The sequence below is a fragment of the Polyodon spathula genome, chromosome 11 (genome assembly GCF_017654505.1).
Source record: "Polyodon spathula isolate WHYD16114869_AA chromosome 11, ASM1765450v1, whole genome shotgun sequence".
Taxonomy (NCBI): Eukaryota; Metazoa; Chordata; class Actinopteri; order Acipenseriformes; family Polyodontidae; genus Polyodon; species Polyodon spathula.
In genome coordinates, this window is record NC_054544.1 from 15,521,008 (window position 1) to 15,544,137 (window position 23,130).

General features: G+C 38.9%; 1 protein-coding gene across 1 annotated transcript in view; it reads left to right on the top strand.

The window, feature by feature from the left end:
• The window catches only part of ttn.1 (titin, tandem duplicate 1), a 172,421-nt gene extending 155,325 nt beyond the window's left edge, over positions 1–17,096 (top strand). The window contains exons 225-246 of the mRNA XM_041263764.1: positions 20–310; positions 410–709; positions 800–1,105; positions 1,205–1,510; positions 1,621–1,902; positions 1,996–2,589; positions 2,682–2,969; positions 3,166–3,465; positions 3,594–3,896; positions 4,001–4,303; positions 4,433–5,017; positions 5,107–5,412; positions 5,521–5,820; positions 5,922–6,497; positions 6,603–6,908; positions 7,004–7,597; positions 7,703–13,248; positions 13,359–13,515; positions 13,709–14,247; positions 14,334–14,487; positions 15,382–15,666; positions 15,790–17,096. Coding sequence (XP_041119698.1) covers positions 20–310; positions 410–709; positions 800–1,105; positions 1,205–1,510; positions 1,621–1,902; positions 1,996–2,589; positions 2,682–2,969; positions 3,166–3,465; positions 3,594–3,896; positions 4,001–4,303; positions 4,433–5,017; positions 5,107–5,412; positions 5,521–5,820; positions 5,922–6,497; positions 6,603–6,908; positions 7,004–7,597; positions 7,703–13,248; positions 13,359–13,515; positions 13,709–14,247; positions 14,334–14,487; positions 15,382–15,666; positions 15,790–16,088 — 12,920 coding nt within the window. The 3' untranslated portion in view covers positions 16,089–17,096. The remainder of the gene's footprint in view (positions 1–19; positions 311–409; positions 710–799; positions 1,106–1,204; positions 1,511–1,620; positions 1,903–1,995; positions 2,590–2,681; positions 2,970–3,165; positions 3,466–3,593; positions 3,897–4,000; positions 4,304–4,432; positions 5,018–5,106; positions 5,413–5,520; positions 5,821–5,921; positions 6,498–6,602; positions 6,909–7,003; positions 7,598–7,702; positions 13,249–13,358; positions 13,516–13,708; positions 14,248–14,333; positions 14,488–15,381; positions 15,667–15,789) is intronic.
• The last annotated feature ends 6,034 nt before the right edge of the window (positions 17,097–23,130 follow it).

Consider the following 23,130-nt stretch of genomic DNA (forward strand, 5'->3'; position numbering starts at 1 on the left):
TTGTTTAAAACAACTTTAGCTCCTCCTAAGGCTGAGCTTGACAGCAATCTTCTTGGAGAAGTTGTCACCATCCGTGCTGGATCAGATCTTGTGCTTGATGCTGCCATTGGAGGCAAACCTGACCCCAAAGTCTTCTGGTCTAAGGGAGAAAAGGAACTGGAACTCTGTGAGAAGATTTCTCTGCAGTACACCAATAGGCGTGCCCTTGCTATTATCAAGTTCTGTGACAGATATGACAGTGGAAAGTACACACTTACAGTGAAGAACGCCAGTGGAATAAAAACGGTCTCTGTTTGTGTTAAAGTTCTTGGTGAGTGTTAGAAACACATATATAACTATTACATCTGTTGTAAATATAAAATTTACCATTAAGTTGTAGATGTTACCTAAAACAATTTTTTCACTTCAGATACACCTGGATCTTGTGATGATAAGATCACCATAAGCAGAGTAACAGAAGAGAAATGCACTGTATCCTGGAAAATACCATCTGAGGATGGAGGATCACCAATTACCCACTACATTGTTGAAAGGCGTGAGACTAGCAGGTTAAATTGGGCTATAGCAGAGGCTGAGTGCAAGACCCTGTCTTGTGTTGTTACAAGACTCATAAAGAACAATGAATATATCTTCCGTGTTAGAGGTGTCAACAAGTACGGATCTGGTGTGCCACTTGAGTCTGAACCCATCATTGCTAGAAATTCATTCAGTGAGTGATATATATGCACCATAAAACATTTATAATGTATAATTCCAAAATATTAGGAGAAACATTTTAACTTTTTTGTTTGTTTACCAGCTACACCATCAGCCCCTGGAGCACCCGAAATAGTGAGCGCTGGAAGGGATCACGTTATCATTGAGTGGTTAAAGCCAGAAACAGATGGTGGAAGTGAAATCAGCAACTACCTTGTAGACAAGCGTGAAAAGAAGAGTGTGCGCTGGACAAGAGTTAACAAAGATTATACAGTCTATGACACAAGACTTAAAATCACTGGCCTTTTGGAAGGTTGTGACTACCAGTTCCGTGCAACTGCTGTTAATGCTGCTGGTGATAGTGAACCAAGTGAATCATCTCTATATGCCTCCTGTAGGGATCCAACATGTAAGTCACTTGTTTCTGATAACTTCAATCCAAGAGTGTATCAATTTATTTAGGACAAATTATTTATTAGTTTTGCGTGTGTTATTTTTTTTTTTACAGACACTCCAGGTGCTCCCTCAATTCCCAGAGTTACTGATACAACCAAACACAGCATAAGCCTTTCATGGACAAGACCTATGTATGATGGTGGTGTTGATGTTCTTGGGTATGTTCTTGAAATAAAAGAAGAAGGAACAGACGAATGGTACAGACCTGATGCTAAAATCACAGTGAGGAATACAGAGTACACTGTCACTAATCTCACATCTGCCAAGAAGTATTGCTTTAGAGTGGCAGCAGTCAATGTTAATGGAATTGGTGAATTCAGTGAATCATCTGCTGAAATTGAACCAGTAGAAAGAATTGGTAAGTTACAGGTTTGAAACTAAGCTAATTGTATTGTATTGTTTAATATGTGTTTAAGTTTGAAATTAAAAAAAAAAAAAAAAAACATCAACAACATCCCTTCCCTTCAGAAATGCCAGATCTTGAGCTTGCTGATGACCTGAAGAAGACTGTCACTTTGAGAGCTGGTAGTTCTCTACGGCTAATGATCTCTGTGACTGGAAGACCTGCCCCAGTACTCACCTGGAGCAAACCAGGCGTGGACCTTGCCAGTCGTGGATTTATTGACACCACTGACAGTTACACTCGTCTCATAATTGAAAAAGTAAACCGTTATGATGCTGGTAAATACACAATTGAGGCTGAGAATCCATCTGGCAAGAAAGCAGCCACAGTTATTGTCAAAGTGTATGGTAAGTTATCATAATGCACCGCTAATTTGAAAAACAATAATTTCAATTAAGTTGAAGGCATGAAACTTAACAAAATACTTTAAATTTATTTAGATACACCTGGCCCACCTGAAGCAGTGAAGGTTAAAGACATTACTAAAGATTCAGTGATTATTACATGGGATGTTCCATCTGTTGATGGTGGAGCTCCTGTCAACAACTATATCATTGAGAGACGTGAGGCTTCCATGAGAGCATTCAAGACAATTACAACAAAGTGTGGCAAGACGCTATACAAAATAACTGGACTGACAGAAGGAACCATGTACTACTTCAGAGTATTACCTGAAAACATCTACGGTGTTGGTGAGCCATGTGAAACAGCTGATGCAGTTCTGGTATCAGAAGTTCCTATGATTCCACAAAAACTTGAGGTGATGGACGTGACCAAATCTACTGTCACATTGGCCTGGGAGAAACCTCTTCATGATGGCGGCAGCAGACTGACTGGTTATGTGATTGAAGCTTGCAAGGCTGGTACAGACAGATGGATGAAGGTTGCCACCGTTAAACCATCAGTCATGGACCATACCATCGTTTCACTTAATGAGTTAGAACAATACCTGTTTAGAGTTAGAGCCACAAACAGCAAGGGTGCCAGTGAACCAAGAGAGATTGTGACAGCTGTTACTGTGCAGGAACAAAGAGGTATTTAAAATGATACATTACATTTTAAATTGCTCAAGAAATAATGAGTATCTAATAATGGAATTAACTTTTTTGTTTTTATTTATTTATAGTAATGCCCAAAATTGATCTGGCTGGTATTCCTCAGAAGACTGTTAATGTTCCAGCTGGCAGACCTATTGAACTTAGCATCCCAATTTCTGGTCGCCCACCTCCGGCTGTTATTTGGTACTTTGCTGGTTCTAGGATGAAAGAATTTGACCGTGTCAAGATTGAGACTACTGGTAAATTAACTAAATTGACTGTGCGTGAGACCACTATTGATGATACTGGTGACTACATGCTTGAAGTGAAAAATGTCACAGGATGTACCATGGAGACCATCAAAGTTATCATTCTTGGTAAGAATTTCTAAACACAAAATGTTATTACTGTATTACTGCATAGTCTATAAGGAATAAGAAAGGAGCACCATATATCCTCATACGTTTTAAGGTACTGGTCTTAAAATTGTGGGACTAGATAAACTTTAGTTTGCCAAGTGAAATAATGTATGCAAGTAAAATACTTGAGATCTTCCTTTTTTTAACAATATAGACAAACCTGGAGAACCTATTGGACCTATCAGGATTGATGAATTAGATGCAACATCTGTGACAATCAGTTGGGACCCACCCGAGAAGGATGGTGGAGCAACAATCAGTGGATATGTTGTTGAACAACGTGATGCCCATCGTCCAGGATGGCTGCCAGTGTCCGAATCTGTGACCAGAACCACATTCAAATACACCAGGTTGACCGAGGGCACTGAATACTGCTTCCGTGTTGCTGCTGCTAATCGCTTTGGAATTGGATCGTTCTTGCAGTCTGAGATTGTGGAATGCAAGAGCCTTATTAGTAAGTTATTTCCATCTTTAATGCATACATTCTTGTTTTGTATTTGGTTTGGTAAGATTTATTGAGTTAAACTTCAGTCCCTACACAATTTCCCTATCTTAATTTTATATTATCCTGTCTTCCAATAGGTATACCTGGCCCACCAGGAAAACCAGAGGTATTTGATATTTCTCGCGATGGCATGACAGTTAGCTGGTACCCACCTGAGGAAGATGGTGGCTCCCAGGTAACTGGATACATCATTGAACGTAAAGAAGTCAGGGCTGAAAGATGGGTGCGTGCTAACAAAGTTGCTGTGACAATGACAAGGTACAGATCTACTGGTCTTATTGAAGGCCTGGAATATGAACACAGAGTGACAGCCATCAATGCAAGAGGCACTGGTAAACCCAGCCGATCATCTAATCCTGCAGTTGCAATGGATCCAATTGGTATGATTTTTTTTGTTTTTCTTAAATATTAAAATATATACTTTATTGCTTTACAATATTGTTGAAAAAAATATATATGTGTTCTTTTTTTTTGCCTGACACAGAGCCACCTGGCAAACCACAGAACCCAAGAGTGACTGATACAACAAGAACATCGGTTTCTTTGGCCTGGAGCCCACCAGATGAAGAAGGAGGCTCAAAGGTCTCTGGATACCTGATTGAAATGCAAAAGGTTGATCAGTATGACTGGAAGAAATGCAACACAACTCCGACCAAGATCTGTGAATACACTCTGACTCATTTGCCACAGGGAGCTGAATACCGGTTCCGTCTAATTGCATGCAATGCTGGCGGACCAGGTGAACCTGCTGAGGTGCCAGGAACAGTGAAACTTACAGAAATGCTTGGTAAGGGATCATAACATTTAAATATAAATCGGTTATTTATTTACAATTTTTTATGTTTAATTTGTTGTATAATTATTTATTTAGCAAAACCATTATATGATTTATTGAAACTGTATTTGTGACTTTCAGAATATCCTGATTTTGACTTGGATCCCAAATACCAAGAAGGCCTTGTTGTCAGGCAGGGTGGAGTCATCAGGCTGTCTGTGCCTATTAAGGGCAAGCCTTATCCAGTTTGTAAGTGGACCAAGGAAGGCAGTGATGCCACCAGTAGAGCTATGATTGCAACTTCAGAGACATGTACTGAGCTTGTTATCAAGGATGCTGTCAGAGAAGATTCTGGTACATATGACCTGGTTCTGGAGAACAAGTGTGGCAAGAAGGCAGTATACATCAAAGTTAAAGTAATTGGACGCCCTGGTCCACCTGAAGGTCCACTTGAATTTGATGACATCCAGGCTCGTTCTGTAAGAGTAAGCTGGCGAGCTCCTGCTGATGATTGTGGTTCTGATATTCTTGGATACATTATAGAGAGACGTGAACTTCCCAAGGCAGCATGGTGCACTGTTCACTCAAGAGTAAAGGAGACTTCTCTTGTTGTCAAGGGCCTGAAGGAGAATATAGAATACCACTTCAGGGTGACTGCTGAAAACCAATTTGGCGTAAGCACATCCTTGAAGTCAGAGGAATCAGTCATACCGAAAACACCTCTCTGTAAGTATTTACTGTAATGGTAAATATAGTTTTAATCTTACTTTAGTGTTTAAAGTGGTTCATTGCATTTCTCTTGCTTCTTGTAACAGGTCCACCAGAGCCTCCAAGCAACCCACCAGAAATCTTGGATGTTACTAAGAGCTCTGTCAGTCTGTCATGGTCCAGGCCTAAGGATGATGGTGGTTCCCGTGTCACTGGCTATTACATCGACTATAAAGAGATGTCTATGGATAAATGGGTCAGGCACAACAAGACTCACGTCACTACCACAATGTATACTGTGACAGGACTTGTACCTGATGCAGAATACGAGTTCCGCATCGTTGCCCAAAATGATATTGGTCTGAGCGAGCCAGGTCCATCATCTGATCCAACTGTATGCAAGGATCCATTTGGTAAGTAATTGTTTTTTGTTTTTTTTTGTTTTTTTCTGTAAAAGCAAGCTATTGATCCTAATTCCGCACTTTGGAACTGAAAGTTATATCTTCTTTATTTTTTTTTAGATAAACCAAGTCAACCAGGAGAAATTGACATAATTTCTGTTATGAAGGACAGCATCACAATACATTGGGAGCGTCCAGAGTGTGATGGTGGCAAGGAGATAATTGGATACTGGATTGAATATCGCCAGTCAGGAGACAGTGCTTGGAAGAAATGCAACAAGGAGATTCAGAAGGACAGACAGTTTACCATGGGTGGTCTCCAAGAGGCTACAGAATATGAATTCAGACTTTTTGCTGAGAATGAGACCGGTATCAGCAGGCCACGCAGAACCGATATGGCTGTTAAGACTAAATTATCCAGTACGTGTCATTTTTACATTAATTTTATTTATTAATATTAGACAGTTTATATTCTGATCTCTTTCTATTTTAATACCATGTTTATTCTGTTACATTTGCAGTTGGAGAAGCTCCCAGTATCAGACAAGAAATGCAAGAGGCCACAACCAAACTGGGAGACCCAGCCCAATTTACATGCCAGATTATCGGCAGACCTCTTCCTGTAATTAAGTGGTTCAGATATGGCAAAGAACTGGTCCAGAGTCGCAAATACAATATGAGTTCTGATGGACGAAATCATTCACTGACTGTGTCAACAGAAGAACAGGAAGATGAAGGCTTGTACACTTGCAAAGCTGTCAATGATGCTGGTGAAACTGAAACCAGTGGGAAACTGTTCCTACAGGCCCCACCACAATTCCATTCTGGATTCCCGCTGAAGGACACGTATTGTGTTAGTACTGGAACAAGCCTTCGCCTCCATGTTGTGTACATCGGACGCCCAGTACCATCTATCTTATGGTTCCATGGCAAGAAACCTCTAGAAGAGTCTGAAAATGTTACTATTGAAAATACTGAGAACTATACTCACCTTGTCATCAGAAATGTAGAGCGTAAGAGCCATGCTGGAAGATACAAAGTGCAGCTCAGCAACATCTTAGGATCAGTTGAAACTGTGCTTCATGTTGAAATACAAGGTAAGTATTTTTGCATACAAAGATAAAAAAGAGAGATTTACAGATATTCCTCTGTAAATTGAATCTATAGACATTACATGTACTCTTGTTTGTTTGTTTTTTCAGATAAACCAGCTATTCCAGAAGGACCAATTGTTGTTGATGCTCTACTGAAGAACTCTGTAGTAATCAGCTGGAAACCACCAGCAGATGATGGTGGATCAACAATTACCAACTACATTGTGGAGAAATGTGAAGCAAAGGAAGGTGAAGAGTGGCAACTGGTCTCATCTTCTATCTCTGGCACATCTTGTAGAATTGTGAACCTTTCAGAAAATGCTGGATATTACTTCCGTGTTTCTGCTCAGAACCAGTATGGTACCAGTGAAATATTGGAAATTCCTTCCATTGTCATCATTAAAAGTCCATTTGGTAAGTATTTGTCCAAGAGAAGAAACATGTATATTTTTATACACACAGATTAAAAATTGTCAACTATAATTTTTTGTTATAATCTTATTTCATAGAAAAACCTGGAATCCCAGCCCAACCTATATCAACCGGTGTAACAAAAGACTCATGTGTTGTGTCTTGGAAGCCCCCTGTCAGTGATGGTGGTGCCAAAATCAGAAACTACTATCTTGAGAAACGTGAAAAGAAACAGAACGAATGGATTGCTGTGACAACCGATGAAATCCGTGAAACTGTATACACCGTCAAAGGCCTTATTGAAGGATCAGAATATGAATTCCGTGTAAAATGTGAAAACCTTGGTGGTGAGAGTGATTGGAGTGAAGTATCTGAACCTATAATTCCCAAATCAGATGTAGTAATCCGTGCACCACAGTTCAAAGATGAGCTGAGAAACCTTAATGTGAAATACAAGAGCAATGCCACTTTCGTTTGCAAGATCACTGGATTTCCTAAACCTGTTGTCAAATGGTTCAAGCAGGGCAAAGAGATTTTGCCTGATGGTACAAAGGTCAAAGTCCAAGAGTTCAAGGGGGGTTATTACCAACTTGTCATTACTGCAGTTACTGCAGATGACTCTACGGTGTACCAGGTCAGAGCCACTAACCAAGGAGGATCCATTTCAGCCACTGTCTCCTTGGATGTTGAAGGTTAGTAGACTACTTTTTGTGGCTTGTATATATTAATGATCACTACTCATTATTTTTAGTATAATCTACTGTATAATATGTTTTTCTTTGCATTGTTTTTTGCAGTTCCTGCAAAGATTCACTTGCCAAAACATCTGGAAGGCATGGGAGCTGTCCACGCCCTCCGTGGTGAAGTGGTTAACATTAAGATTCCTTTCAGTGGAAGACCTGACCCAGTAATTACATGGCAGAAAGGACAAGATCTTATTGACAATAATGGGTACTACCAAGTTATTGTGACAAGATCATTTACATCCCTGGTATTCCCTAATGGAGTAGATAGGAAAGATGCTGGTTTCTACATTGTATGTGCCAAGAACAGGTTTGGCATTGATCAACAGACAGTTGAATTGGATGTTGCTGATGTACCTGATCCACCAAGAGGCATTAAGGCTAGTGATGTATCAAGGGATTCAGTCTGCCTGACTTGGTGTGCCCCAGCTAATGATGGTGGAAGCAAAGTCACCAACTACATTGTTGAGAAGTGTGCCACCACTGCAGAGAGATGGCTCCGTGTTGCACAGGCACGTGAAACTCGCTACACTGTCATCAATCTTTTTGGCAAAACAAGCTACCAGTTCCGTGTAATTGCTGAAAACAAATTTGGTCAGAGCCAGCCATCTGATCCAACTGAACCTGTTGTCACAAAGGAAGATAAGACAAGAATGCTTAACTATGATGAAGAAGTTGATGAAACCAGAGAAATCTCTTCAGGCAAAGCACATCACTCATCCACAAAAGAACTACATAACAACTACATGATTGCTGAGGAACTGGGACGTGGACAGTTTGGCATTGTTCATCGTTGTGTTGAAATCAGTTCAAAGAAGACCCACATGGCCAAATTTGTCAAAGTAAAGGGTGCTGATCAGACTTTGATTAAGAAGGAAATTGACACACTTAATATTGTTCGCCACAAGAATTTCCTGTATCTGCACGAGTCTTTTGACAGCCTTGAAGAATTAGTTATGATCTTTGAGTTCATTTCAGGAGTAGACATATTTGAGCGCCTTAGTACTCCAAACTTTGAGCTCAGTGAAAAAGAAATTATAAATTACACCCGCCAAGTCTGCGAAGCCCTTGAGTACTTACATAGCAAAAGTTATGGTCACTTTGACATTAGGCCTGAAAATATTGTTTACACCACAAGAAAGAGCCGATCAATAAAGATAATTGATGTTGGCCAGGCTAAATATTTGAAACCTGGAGAAAACCTGAGAATTCAGTTCACTGCACCTGAATATTGCGCACCTGAGATCCATCTACATGATATGGTCAGCACAGTCACTGATATGTGGTCAGTAGGTTCTCTGGTTTATGTGCTTCTGAGTGGCCTTAATCCATTTGCCTCTGAAACTAACCAACAGATGATTGAAAGCATCAATAATGCTGAGTACAATTTTGATGATGAAGCCTTTAAGGATGTGAGTCTTGAAGCACTCGACTTTGTTGACCGCTTGTTTGTTAAAGAACGGAAAAATCGTATGACAGCTGCTGAGGCCCTTGAACATCCCTGGCTGAAACTGAAGACAGAGGAGATTAGTACCAAATCCATCAAGACTCTGAGACATAGAAGGTACTATCAGAGTTTAGTTAAAAAGGAATGGAATGTTGTTGTCTCTGCAGCCCGCATCGCTTCTGGTGGTGCAATCAGAAGTCAGAGAGGTGTAACAGTAGCTAAAGTAAAGGTTGCACCCATTGAAATTGGCCCAGTTACAAGCCAGATTATGCATGCAACTGCTGAAGAAGGAGGACATGCCAAATATGTGTGCAGGATTGAAAACTATGATGAGTCAACTGAAGTAACATGGTACTATGGTGTAAGACAGCTGGAAAGCAGTGACAAGTATGAGATAAGCTACCAGGATGGAGTAGCCATCATATATATTAAAGACATACACAGATCAGATGATGGCACCTACAGATGCAAAGTTTTTAACGACTATGGAGAAGCTAGCTCATATGCAGAACTGTTTGTTGAGGGTGTGAGAGAATACCATGAATACTTCAAGGGACGCACTGTGAGGAAAGTAAAACGCAGGGTGGATACTTCTAGACTGCTAGAGAGACCACCAGAGTTTACTCTGCCATTATACAACAGCACTGCATATGTTGGTGATGATGTACGATTTGGAGTAACCATAACAGTACACCCAGAGCCTCGTGTAACTTGGCTGAAGTCTGGTCAGAAGATAAGGCCTGGTGAAGATGATAAGAAATATACCTTCAAAACTGATAAGGGTCTTTATCAGCTTATCATTCACAATGTGCAACCAGAGGATGATACAGATTACACTGTTGTGGCTCGTAACAGATTTGGCGAAGACAGCTGTAAGGCTAGACTGACTGTAACACCTCACCCCGTCACAGCTGATAACACAATGAGACCAATGTTTAAACGTTTGCTTGCAAATTTAGAATGCAAAGAAGGCCAGAGTGTTCGCTTTGAATTAAGAGTATCTGGAACACCAGCTCCTTCCTTAAAATGGGAGAAGGATGGCACTCCCTTGGCATTTGGTCCTCAAATTGAGGTTATTCATGAAGGTCTAGATTACTATGTCTTACAAATTCGAGATTGTCTGCCTGAAGATACGGGTACTTACAGAGTCATTGCTACCAATTCAGCAGGATCTGCAAGCTGCCAGTCAACCCTGAAGGTGGAACGTGTGACCTATACCAAACAAGAATACAAAACAAAAGAAGATAAAGATGTACATGTTCACAAACAAATTGACAAGACATTAAGATTGGCTGAAATTATGGCTGGCGTTGAGGCTGTGCCACTGACACCTGTAGCACAACAGGCTTTGAGAGAGGCAGCAATTCTGTATAAGCCAGCTGTAAGCACCAAGATTGTACAGAGTGAGTGTGAAGTCTCAAAAGAAGAAAAGAAAAAGAGAGCAGAAGAAAAGAGGATGCGTATGCCATATGATATTCCAGAGCCTCGTGTGCATGCACCAACAGCTCTTGAGGAAGATAAAGAGATTAAACACTTTGTACCCTTATCAGACAGGAGATGGTACAAAAAACTACGTGACCAATATGAAATGCCAGAACCATTAGACAAGATTGTTCAGAAACGACCAAAACGTATCAGGCTTTCTAGATGGGAGCAATTCTATGTTATGCCTCTGCCACGATTCACTGACCAATACAAGCCTAAGTGGCGCATCCCTACGGAATCACAAGATGACCTAGAAACTGTAAGACCATCTCGTTACCGCACACCATCTCCTGAGTATGAAGCTTATTATAGACCAAGAAGAAGATCTCTTGGAGATCTTTCAGATGAAGAGCTCCTGCTTCCAGTTGATGATTACTTGACAATGAAAATAACTGAAGAAGAAAGAATGCGCCTGGAGGAGGAACTGGAACTAGGCTTTTCTGCATCACCACCAAGCCGCAGCCCTGTACGCTTTGAATTGTCTACTCTCCGCCATCCATCAGCAAGGGCCCCTGTGACCTTGGATACAGATGAGGAAGAAGAAGGGGTCCACAAATATACAACATATCGCATACCATCCAGGCATGAAGCTGGTCCAAGCTATTCTGATCTCCGTCAGCGACATGATACAGCTACATACAGGCCTCCAAGACAAAAGCAGAGAGTATTTGAAGACAAGGAAGATGAAGAACTACTCCGTCCTGTTGCTACAACTCAAAGACTTGCCATGTACAAAAGTGAAATGAAACGCATGGAACATGAAGAAAAAACAAGGGTCTCTAGAAGGGAGAGGGACATTCTGGAAGTCCAAGCAGAAGGCTTGGAAGTGACTGAAAAGGTGAGCACAGAGTCCACATCTGTCTCACATTTACCAAGGAGAAGGCGGTCACTGTCACCCACATACATTGAATTGATGCGCCCTGTATCTGAATTGATAAGGCCCCGTCCACGTCCTGTATCTCACATAGAAACACCAGAAAGATCACCCACACCGGAAAGAACACGTCCACGTTCTCCTAGTCCTGTATCTACTGAAAGATCTGGGTTTGAGAGAACTGCAAGATTTGACATCTTCTCCAGGTATGAGTCGAGAAAAGCAGCTTTGAAAACTGAAAGGAAATACGAAGTTGTGAGTCAACAGCCTTTCAGCCTTGACCATGCCCCTCGCATTACTCTCAGAATGCGTTCTCACCGTGTGCCATGTGGCCAGAACACCAGATTTACATTAAATGCTCAGGCCAAACCAACATCTGAAGTCAAATGGTACCATAATGGCCAAGAGATTGAAGAAAGCAACAAGATACGCTTCACCAACACTGGTGGGGTTTTGACTCTAGAGGTTCTGAACTGCCAAAAAGAAGACAGTGGAACATATCGTGTTGTGTTGTCAAATTACAAGGGAGAAGCTTCTGATTATGCAACATTAGATGTCTCAGAGGGGGAATATTCCACCTATTTATCTCGTCGCAAGGATGAGGAACCTCCTGAACCACGTATTCCAGAAATGACAAAGACAGATCTTTACCATGTATCCTCAATGAAGAGAACTTCATCTTCTGAGACAACCACAGAAGTGAAAGAGACCAAAACAAAAGTGACTGAAGCAAAGGAATCTGTTATGTATGCTTCTGATGAAAGGAAAGTTAAAGCTTTAGAAGTTAAAACGGTAGAAGAAAAAAGTGTTCGGGAAAAAGTAAAGACAAACCTTCCAGCTAGAATCCTTACTCTACCCCAGTCTATTACAGTCTCAGAAGGAGATTCTGCCAGATTTGCTTGTGACATTGATGGAGAGCCAGCCCCCAGTGTGACTTGGATGCATGCTAAACAAACTATCGTATCCTCCAGTCGCCACCAGGTGACAACAACACAGTACAAGTCTACCTTTGAAATTGCATCTGTTGAATCGTCTGATGAAGGCAACTACACTGTGGTGGTAGAAAACTCAGAAGGAAAACAAGAAGCCCAGTTTGTTCTAGTCATTCGCAGAGCTTTAGCTAAAGAGAAAGTGATCACATCACCACCCACAGTTAAGTCTCCAGAGCCCCGTGTAAAATCTCCAGAAGCAATCAAGTCTCCCAAAAGAGTGAAATCACCTGAGCCAGTTACTAGTCCTCGAAGAGTTAAATCTCCACCAACAGTCAGGACACCTTCTGCAGAGAGAGTTGAATTGCCAGCAACAACTCCTCCCAAAATTGTCCAGCAACTGAAGGCTGAAGCATCTGAGGATGAAGTAAAGATGACCTGTGTAGCTGAAAGCTCTGTTTTGAATGTAAAAGAAGTAGTATGGTACAAGGATGGCAAGAAACTAATAGAGAGCAATCACCACCAGTTTAATTATTCTGCTGATGGAACTTACAATCTCAGCATCCATGGCATTACTGTGGCTGATCAGGGAGAATATGCTTGTGAAATTATTGGAGAAGCAGGTATCACCAGAACGTCTTTCTCATTTGTGGGTCAAGTTTTCAAAAGTATTTACGCTAAAGTGACATCATTTATGGAGACAAAAGCAACAACTCAGAAAACACAAGTTCTGACAACTAATTCAAAACCAGTTTTCACAACTGATCTCAGTGACGTGACAGTATCTGCTGATTCAACTGTGAAGCTGACAGTGAGAGTTACAGGGGAACCTAAACCAACTATTCTGTGGTTCAAGGATGGGAAGGTGAGCTTTTAAGAACTATTTTATTAATCTCATTGTGTTCATAACAAATATCGGTTGTTATTGTTGGAAAGGTCTATTTTTAAAACATTTTTGCATGTGCCTTTTTATAGACTCTTTCTCAAGGTGGGAAGTATGAACTTTTTGAAGAGCAAGGATCAGTATACCTGAAAATCTCTAAATCAGAGGTATCTGACAGTGGAGAGTACAAATGCACTGCCACCAATTCTGCAGGATCTGTATCCACAAGTTGTAAAGTGACAATCCAAGGTATGTGGCATGTTATATTGATTTGTTATTTTTCTTGTGTGTTGTATAGGCCTATAGTAGTAGTAATAGTAGTAGTAGTAGTTGTTGTTCTTGTAATAGTCATTCTGGTAGTAGTCATAATTGTAGTCATTATTAATATTATTATTTAAATTGAGGCAAATGTGGTAATATATTGTTATTTTCTGTTTTTCAGCTTCAAAGGCATCTACTGAAGCACTCAGAGTTGCCACCCAAACCCAATCTGTGGCAGCTTCTCATGAAAAAATGGAAGTTACAGAACATATTGTTAAAAAGGACATTGTTTACGAAGAAGTCAAAACAGCTTACACAGAAACCAACGTGGCTCGCTCCCAGGTGACTGTGTCTGAGGGTCAAAAGATTACATTGAAAGCCAACATTTCAGGAGCATCCAATATAAAATGGGTCCTAAACGGAGTTGAGTTAGCGAACTCAGAGCAATACAGATATGGTGTGTCTGGGGGTGATCAGACTTTAACTATCAATAAGGTTAGCCACAGAGAAGGAGGAAGTCTTACTTGTGAAGCTAAAACAGAACATGGACTTGTCAAGTGTAATTTTGATATAACAGTCACTCAGAAACGTTCAGATGCACCTTCTTTTATTGTACAACCAAAGTCCCAGAATGTCAACGAGGGACAAAATGTGATCATTACATGTGAAGTTACTGGAGAGCCTTCTCCTGAAGTAGAGTGGCTTAAAGACAACATGACAGTAAGTATTCCTGCACTGATTTGGCAGATTTTAAATATAAACGCATAATTTCAAGCTAACACAAAACATATTTATTTTCGTTTTAGATATCTATGTCCTCCAATATGAAATTGAGCCGTTCTAAAAATGCGTTTACATTGGAAATTCATAATGCAGCTGTTGCGGACAGTGGAAAGTACACGGTCAAAGCCAAAAATATGTATGGACAGTGCTCTGCCACAGCGTCCTTAAATGTACTTGGTAAGTTACTCTCTTTTTATTGTGTCACACTGCATTTGATATGTAATTGTGTTTACTGCAGCGTTGTCCAAGTTTCAAATGTTCTTTTAAAAGAAACTTGTGCTCATCTCAGTATTAAACAGATCAAAGCATTTAAGGCCATGAGCATTAATATTATCATCACTGTACAGATATGTGGGATTATAATATGATGGATTGTTTATTTGGCTGTAGCACTTGTAATGTATTTTAACTGATCAAGTGGTAGCATTTTCATCCTTATTGACAGCCCATTAATAACTTTAATATAGTATATTCTACATACATTTATGAGATTACCAAGGTATAAAATGTCTTTATGAAACGATATGCAAATTAGTTATTTACTCTTGCAATTAAATATAAAATGGGGTAATTTACACAATAATCTTGGAACATACATTTGTGAATACTAAGGTGCCTGTTTTTGACCACTTACTAATTTTTCATCTGTCCCATTGAAATTGGCTTGACATTCCTATTCTCAGTGCTGCAAGTCTACACAGGTAAAATGCTGTATAGGAGACAAGAATAGTGCAAGCCTGGGGCTAAAGTTTCTACTGTTTCTCCTGTAGCTCAGTGCTAAATGTTAATATATGTGGCCTTAAATGCTTTGATATTTTACATAAGCCTGCTACTTAAGAACATACAGTTTGTATGGCATGACAAATAAGTGGACTAGAATTAAGACACAAAATGCTAATATTACATTAAATGCATTATTTAAATATATATCATTTGAATAATGATGATTATTGCATAACGTGTTATGTAAAATAGTTTTGTGTTTAGTGCTTGGAGTTCTATACAGTCAGACTGCTTCACCATCTACTGTAATGTCACTTTCGTGTTCCTTTGTTTGCTGTGTTCTCACAGCCCTGGTTGAAGAACCTGTCAAACAATTACTTTTGGAGAAAAGTGCTGCTGCAAGCATGCAAGAACATTTCTCTTCCAAGTCAGTCCACATGGCTGCCTCTATGCAGGAGTCCTCCTTCAGCAGCTCCAGCATGAGTGAAGTTAAATTTGCAAGCATGTCTGCAAGTAGCATGTCCTCCATGAAAGAGTCTGTTGTTGCAATGAGTTCCAGCAGTGCCGTGGGAATGTCAAGTCTGTCACACATTCAAGGGTCTACTAGCAGAATGATTAAACATGGTGTTAAAGGTGAGAAATGAAATGCCTGGTAGTGCTAGTACAAACGTTTGTTATTTTTCAAAATCAAAAGCATGTTTAGAATTTTGTATTCACGCTGAGGTTTCTTTCCAATATAATTGTTTTTCAAAACAGGAGTAGCACCAAAAATTGAAGCTCTCCCAGAAGACATCAGCATAGAGAAAGGAAAGGTTCTTACAGTGGCTTGTGCTTTCTCTGGGGAACCAGTTCCAGATATTGAATGGTCCCATGGTGGCAAGACCCTTTCAAGCAAAGAAAAGAGTGGCAGATTCCACATTGAAACTACAGAAGATCTTACCACACTCATCATCACAAGCGTCAAGGAAAACGATGCTGGGCAGTACATTCTAAAACTGTCGAATGAGCTTGGTTCCGACAGTGCAACTGTGAATATTAGCATTCGATCAATGTAAAAATGAGAACATGTCTATTTTCACACTATGCATTACCTATTTATTGATTATTTAATTAACATTGACTTAACATTGTAAATATGAACTATTTTTATACCTAATTTGACACTAATTTATGCTAAACTAGACAATGTCTAGATTTGTTATAGAATGTGCCATATTGAATAATTTGAAAGGCATGTATATAATGTATATAGCCGAAACTACTGGTTAAGGAAGCTTTATACCTTATTATTTGTGACATTTTAAACTGCAACCAATGAAACTTACTGGTTGACAGGAGAAAGTTTCGGATGAAACGACTACCCTGGAAAACCTGGAATGAAACTTTGTGCCTCAACGCAATGTTGAAGTCTAAGAATACCTCAACAGGTAGAGAGGCTCCCTGTTGAAGAATACCTTATCTAAAGAAATGATGTCATGCACTACATCTCTATAAGTGCAATATTATATACATTGAACATAAATATAAGACATTAAGTGCTGTTTACATGTACCCTCCTGTAAGCAGCACCAAAACGCCTTGTATTCAAACTGACTATGTCATACTACCGTTTTTATGAGACATTATCATTATTGAGCTGTTGTGCAAAATGCAAGCGGCCTGCACTTTGTACACTAAGTAAAATGTATATGCACTGTTTCTGGCAGGGGACTGCTTGGATTTGCTTTAAAGTAACATCACCTGGCCATACCCTCAAACCTGAAAGCTGTTCAAGTGCTTCTTTGCAGAAGCAGTGCCAACTCTCGGTGGTTCACTGAAGTGTATTGTGTGTGTGTGTGTGTTTGTGTGATACAATTAGATTTTAGCATGGTCTATTTTAAGAGCAACCAAGAAACAAGAGAACCACAGTTATAAAACATCTTCTGTGTTTAAAGAAAAATATGTTAAAGATATGCCTTGGACTTTGATTTGTTTTCATTTCATTTACGTAGCACTTATTTAGAACCTCCTTGAGATTTATTAGGTTTTTAATTGAAATAAAGCATGTTTTCAGCACATCAAAATGACTCAACTTCTTCTTCTTCTTTTTCATTTGGCAAGTGCCTTTATCCAATGCAACTTACAGGTGCCACAGAGCAGTACAGGGTTACAATGCAAGATTAATATTTAAATACAGTATAGTTTACAAAAAGTGCAATAGTACTACTGTTATAGTAATACAATATGAAATAGAATGCAACAAGTTAGGTTATATCTGCAATGACATATTGTACAAGAATAGTGCATCAGCTGAGGATCCAATAACATGGTGCTTCGGTCAGGCAAGTCCCATGCATAGTAGGAGGAGTGGATCAAGAGATCTACAAGTGCAGTTTAACAAGTAGGTCTTGAGGAGGTGGTGGAAGGCAATGAGAGACAGAGCAGTCCTGAAGTTCTCTGGTAGCTGCATTCACCACAGAGTGGCTAGAGAACAGACTGAGTGGGCACAGCAGGATGGAGAGTGGAGGGAAGGCATGATCTGTTGGCTAGTAGAGGAGGAGTGGAGAGTGCAGTAGGGGGTGTAGGGAGACATGGGGGATTAGCGGTCGAGGGGGGCAGTATGTTGAAGAGTGGTAGGTAAGAACAATGGTATTTCCTACCGCTTAATCTTTAACAAAACATGATGCACATAAGCCAAAGAGAACAAACCTTAATATTGTAATTAATTAATAACTGTATGTGGGTGTGTGTGTGTGTGTATATATATATATATATATATATATATATATATATATATATATATATATATATATATATATATATACACACACACACACAATCAGTGCCTCCTTGGACGTTTTCAAAGTTTGCTGAAATCTTGACGCATTTAAATGGGATTTTTTTTTATTTACACAATCTACTCAATATTTTCAATGTGTGAAAAAATGACGGGTTGAAAAAACAAATCAATTAAAAATAAAAACCTGAAAAGTCTTCATTAGATAAGTGTTCACCCTTTGCTATGACACTCCTAAATAAGCTCAGGTGCAACCAGTTGCCTTCAGAATTCACACAGTAAGTTAAATGGAGTCCATCTGTGTGCAATAAAAGTGGTTCACATGATTTCAGATTAAATACACCTGTCTCTGTAAAGTCCCACAGTTGGGTAGTGCATTCAAAGCAAAGATACTACCATGAAGACCAAAGAGCTTTCAAAACAACCCTGGGATAAGTTTGTGTAAAGGCACAGATCAGGGGAGGGGTAGAAAAAGATTTCAAAGGCATTGAATATCCACTGGAGCACAGTCAAGTCGATCATTAAGAAGTGGAAGATATACAGCACTACCCAGAATCTGCTTAGATTAGGCCGTCCTCCCAAAATGAGCAGCCGGGTAAGAAAGGCATTGGTCAGAGAAGTCACGAAGAGGCCAATGACAACTCTGAAAGACCTATATTATTGCACTGGAATTTAAAAAAATAAAATAAATAAAAAATAAATCACCTTTTCTTAATAAAAATGCTGTAAGGACTCACTTGATAAGTTCATTATAATATATAGAACAAAAAATAAATAAATAACATAACCTTACCGTGTTATTATTTATTGGTGCTTGGCACATTTATGAAACCTTTTCATCAAGGTCTGCACATGTGTCCTCCTGACAGAATTATTTCCCATCATTCTTAGTGGTTCTTATTGCAATTACTCAAATATTGATGTCTGTTAAGGTGCTTTGACTGAGTTCAGGAGCTGTTCCAGTTGTCTGCCATAAACACATGTAATGTAGGCTAGATCAGCTAATGTGTTTATATATTAGTAAGCACCAGCACCATCTAGTGCACATCTGCGTATTGCCAGCATTTGCACACTTTGGCTGATCTATCCTAGATTCCATAAACTGCATTTATGGGAGGCACTAGAACTGAAGACCAGCTTGTGAACTCCGATGAAAGCACCTAGTATATATTGCTGTGGGCCCTTCACACCCACAGCAATATGTACTATTACAAATTACAATAAAACCCATTCTGAAGGTAAAGTTAACATACTGTCCGCATCTTCAGTGCAGCTATCACTGTGTGATTCCGTGTCAGAATAAGTCCTGGTTCATCTCTGCGATAATCGCTGCAGTGAAGATTCCTTTGGTGAGTGGCTTGTCCTGCTTATAAAAGAAGAAAGAGAGCACAAAACCAAACTAAACCAGCTAATTAATACACTACTACTTTTTTCTCAATTAAAACTTTTATTTTAAAATAAAATATTTACATTTATATATATGTATTTACAAAGTAATTAATTCATTTATAAGGTAGTACTAGGAATGGCGTTTCTTTAAAAAATTCACTATAACCCTTAGCTGGAATAAAAGTGGCCACTATTGATTGAGGTAGATATTTCAGGTCCCTGAAAATTTATAATTTCTAATATATCTTTCAAAACTGCAACTACCAGGATGACTCACAGAGGGTTTCATCTAGAAAATAAAAGAAATAAGCAATTTAAGACTCGCATTCAAAAGTTACATTAATTTTACTTTCTCAATTAATTCTTAGACATACATATACTTTCCATTTATCAGAAACTGTACAAACTGTACAATTATAATAAATTGTAATTTGTCTATAGCAGGCGTGTCAAACTTCCTGGAGGGTTGCAGTGACGTGCCATCTGTGTGCTCATATATATATATATATATATATATATATATATATATATATATATATATATGGGCACCAAACCTCAGTTCTGGGCGATGTGTGGTTTGCCTCCTGATTTACAGATTCCTGTATCACGTAGACCTGCTACATCAACAAATCATAGTATAATTGCAGTTCAGACATCTTCATTTTCAGAGACACGGTGCTTTTCTTAATTTCTTAAAAGACAAAAAATAAATAAAATGAATACCTAGTTATAGAAGAACACATACAGTAGTACACAAACATATACCCGCTAACTTCACTATAACAAAACCCCATTTTTAACGGTCCCAAAAGCAAGAACAGATTTTTTTCAATGCAAATTAGCCCTAGAACGATTACATCCAGGATCCACCCGGTTACCACGATATCAGTACTGACTGATACAGAACTTTCTCCAGTGTCAAGTGTGTTATTCTCTCAGTGAAAACAAACACCATGGTTGACTAATTCAAAGATTACACTAATTAAAAGATGACCTAATGTAGTAAGAATCGTGCATGATGAATGCAATTGTTGCCTGTCCGTCATCTTCACACAAATTGCAACCAGGCAACGAGCGTGAGGAGTAATCCACAATGGATAGTTTTTTCAAGAGAAAGGACGTGTAATTATTGTATTCAGCACGTACCTGTACATTCTTTCCTTTTTCATTTCTTTACTGTTTTCTTTTAAACATACCTGTAGCAGGGTGATTGCCCTACACAGGGGGAAATTAGTGTTGATGTAATTTATAAGTCGAAACAGATTTGCTTTCTGTGCTTTTTGGAGTTGTTATGTTTGAAATGATTGTTTACAGACGGGCGCTCGATTGAGACTTGCTGCCTGCCTGTCTTCTGTATGTGTCCTCCGTTACCATCGTTGGTAGCGTCACATGACTCGTTTGTTTACTTTCTGTTTTGTGTTTCAACTCCAACTAACAAGCCTCTCTGTCTTGCAATGTGGTTACCCACAAATATGGCACGAGTACCTTGTCACAACACCGTTTAAATGTTGATCAAAGTGAAGGAATCTTATTAAATACTATATATTGATGTTCAATTCAAATTTTTGTCATTATTCTGATACAGAAAAATGTCAAACTCTATTATAGTGAATACTCTGATATAACGAACATTTCTCCATGTCCACCGTCTAGCCATCAAAGTAGATAATGCAGGAAAATTAGACAGTTCCCTAGTCTGCAATGTATGCACATTGATGTGGTCACTTGATGTCTTATGTGATCCACTGACTTGACCTATGCAACTATTCAGAAACAATCATGTGAAAACAGTATGATATTGGGTGTCCCTTCAACCAGTTTGTCTCTCAACACAAAGGCTGTCCAATACCATTAGTCGTTAGTGAGCAATGATGGATCCAGCCCGAAGATGTGTGCAATGTGTGTTGTACCTGTGGTCTAAATCACAGAAACCTGGACAAGACACAACTGTTTCCACTAAAACAATGTTCCACTATGCAGAGTGGCCTTTAATTGGTAGCAGGTCACAAAATCCCTATATATAGCCTTACTAGTTTGTACATCAGTAGGGTTTGTTTAATTTCTAAACTATAAAATCATTCGTAAAATAACCTTTTTCTTTTTTTGTTCTGGTGTCAGTAAAACATGCTTTTGAACTTCCAAGGGCCACAAGCCACCTCTGTCTTTCAGCAGCATTGACCGCTTTCACATAGAAGTGCTGTTTCCCAGGAATAATCAGCTCCATTCTGGAATTGTCTGCTGGGATAATTAATTTAAAGACACCAAAGAAAAGTTTATTTGTGTTTTTATGTGATGTGTTATTTCACTGAGAGACAAATGGAATGGCATTCTACAAGAACTTTGATTTTCAAGACCCCACCACCTCACATGTGAAACTGTATTTAGCAATTTCTGATGAACCACACATTTTTTAAAAGCAGTCATACATTTTCTTAATTTTGATCAATCTGTCATGGAAGGACCTTGTTCTGCTGCACCTAAATGGTGATTGTTATCTAAATGTTCCCCATCTGATCATACTGAAGTGACTAGCTGACACATTCTGTACAAAAAGTACTGCACCTTTAATTTCATACACAGACATTTTGACACTCCCTTTACTGCCTTTGCAAACATCATCTTCAAAACCATAATACAAAAGTATCCCATTATCCAAAACAAACCAGCGTGTCTGCTAACCTGAAAGAGAGCAAGAGCTCCTCATGTAAACACCAGCTCAAGTCACTCATCAAAATCACTTTTCAAAAAGTGTTTTTGCATTGCACACCTCACAACTGAGAAAGTATTAAACCTTATTAAAAGAGTAATTGTAGGTGTCTTCTTATACACACTGCACACTCCTAAAACAGGAGCACTCAACAATAGCAATGAATATTATTCACAACTACTAAAATAACAAAAACGCTATTTGTAGCTCAAATGTGGTCAAGGTTTCCACAATCGTGTCAGTACATATGCATTATATTAGTTAGCTTGTGATTGGAATGTTGTTTTTGTTTTGTTTTTTTAATCTTTGTTGGAAAACATTTACTGTAATAAATAATGCACGTTCATAAAATAATAATAATAATAATAATAATAATAATAATAATAATAATAATAATAATAATAATGTACCGGTGAGGTAGTTTGTCCACTTGTACAATACTCCTTCCATAATTAGAAATGCTGTTTGCAAAACAGGTTTGACCCGACCCGCCCCGCCTCCCCCTCTTCCTCAGATGCTTTGAATTTTCAGCCAGCAATCAATAAATGACTAGCCAGATAGATTCTGGCATTTTGAATAAAGGCAAGATGTATATAATAACGTATACGAATACCGTATCACTCATTTTCTTATCTCGTATGTTACTCAACTACATCACGAACATATTCAGATAAGACCATCGTAAGGTTCTTTTTTTTCGGTTTACTTCCTGGATTAAAACCTAACGGGAAATTTTGTGATTTACAGAAAACTAGCCGATCAAAAAGGAATGGTGGGTCCTTCTGTTTAAAGAGACAGTGTTAACATACTGTACATTGTCTTTACAGTTATCTGTCTTACCTTTGGGCTGCTGATTTGAGGGACAAAAACAAACAAACAAACAAACAAAAACCAAATTGAAGCTTGTGTGTACCCTATGGAAATAGTTTTCTGGTGTATCAATGTGATGTCGACGATGGTAGTATCCATTTAACACTTGCAAAAATAAAGTGTCTGCAACATATGTGCCAAGTTAAACTGTGAATAACACGCTAGTATGTTGAAAAATGTCGGTTTGACTGTAGCGGGTTATCCTTATAATCACAGTGTACAGTGTCACAATGTACAGTCGAGTCAATCACAGTTTCAGTGAACGAAAACTAAACTGAGCAACATCTTTATTCAAAAATTCAAACACGACTCGGACTCCTCACTGCCAATTCATAAGATTTTCACATTCGTATTT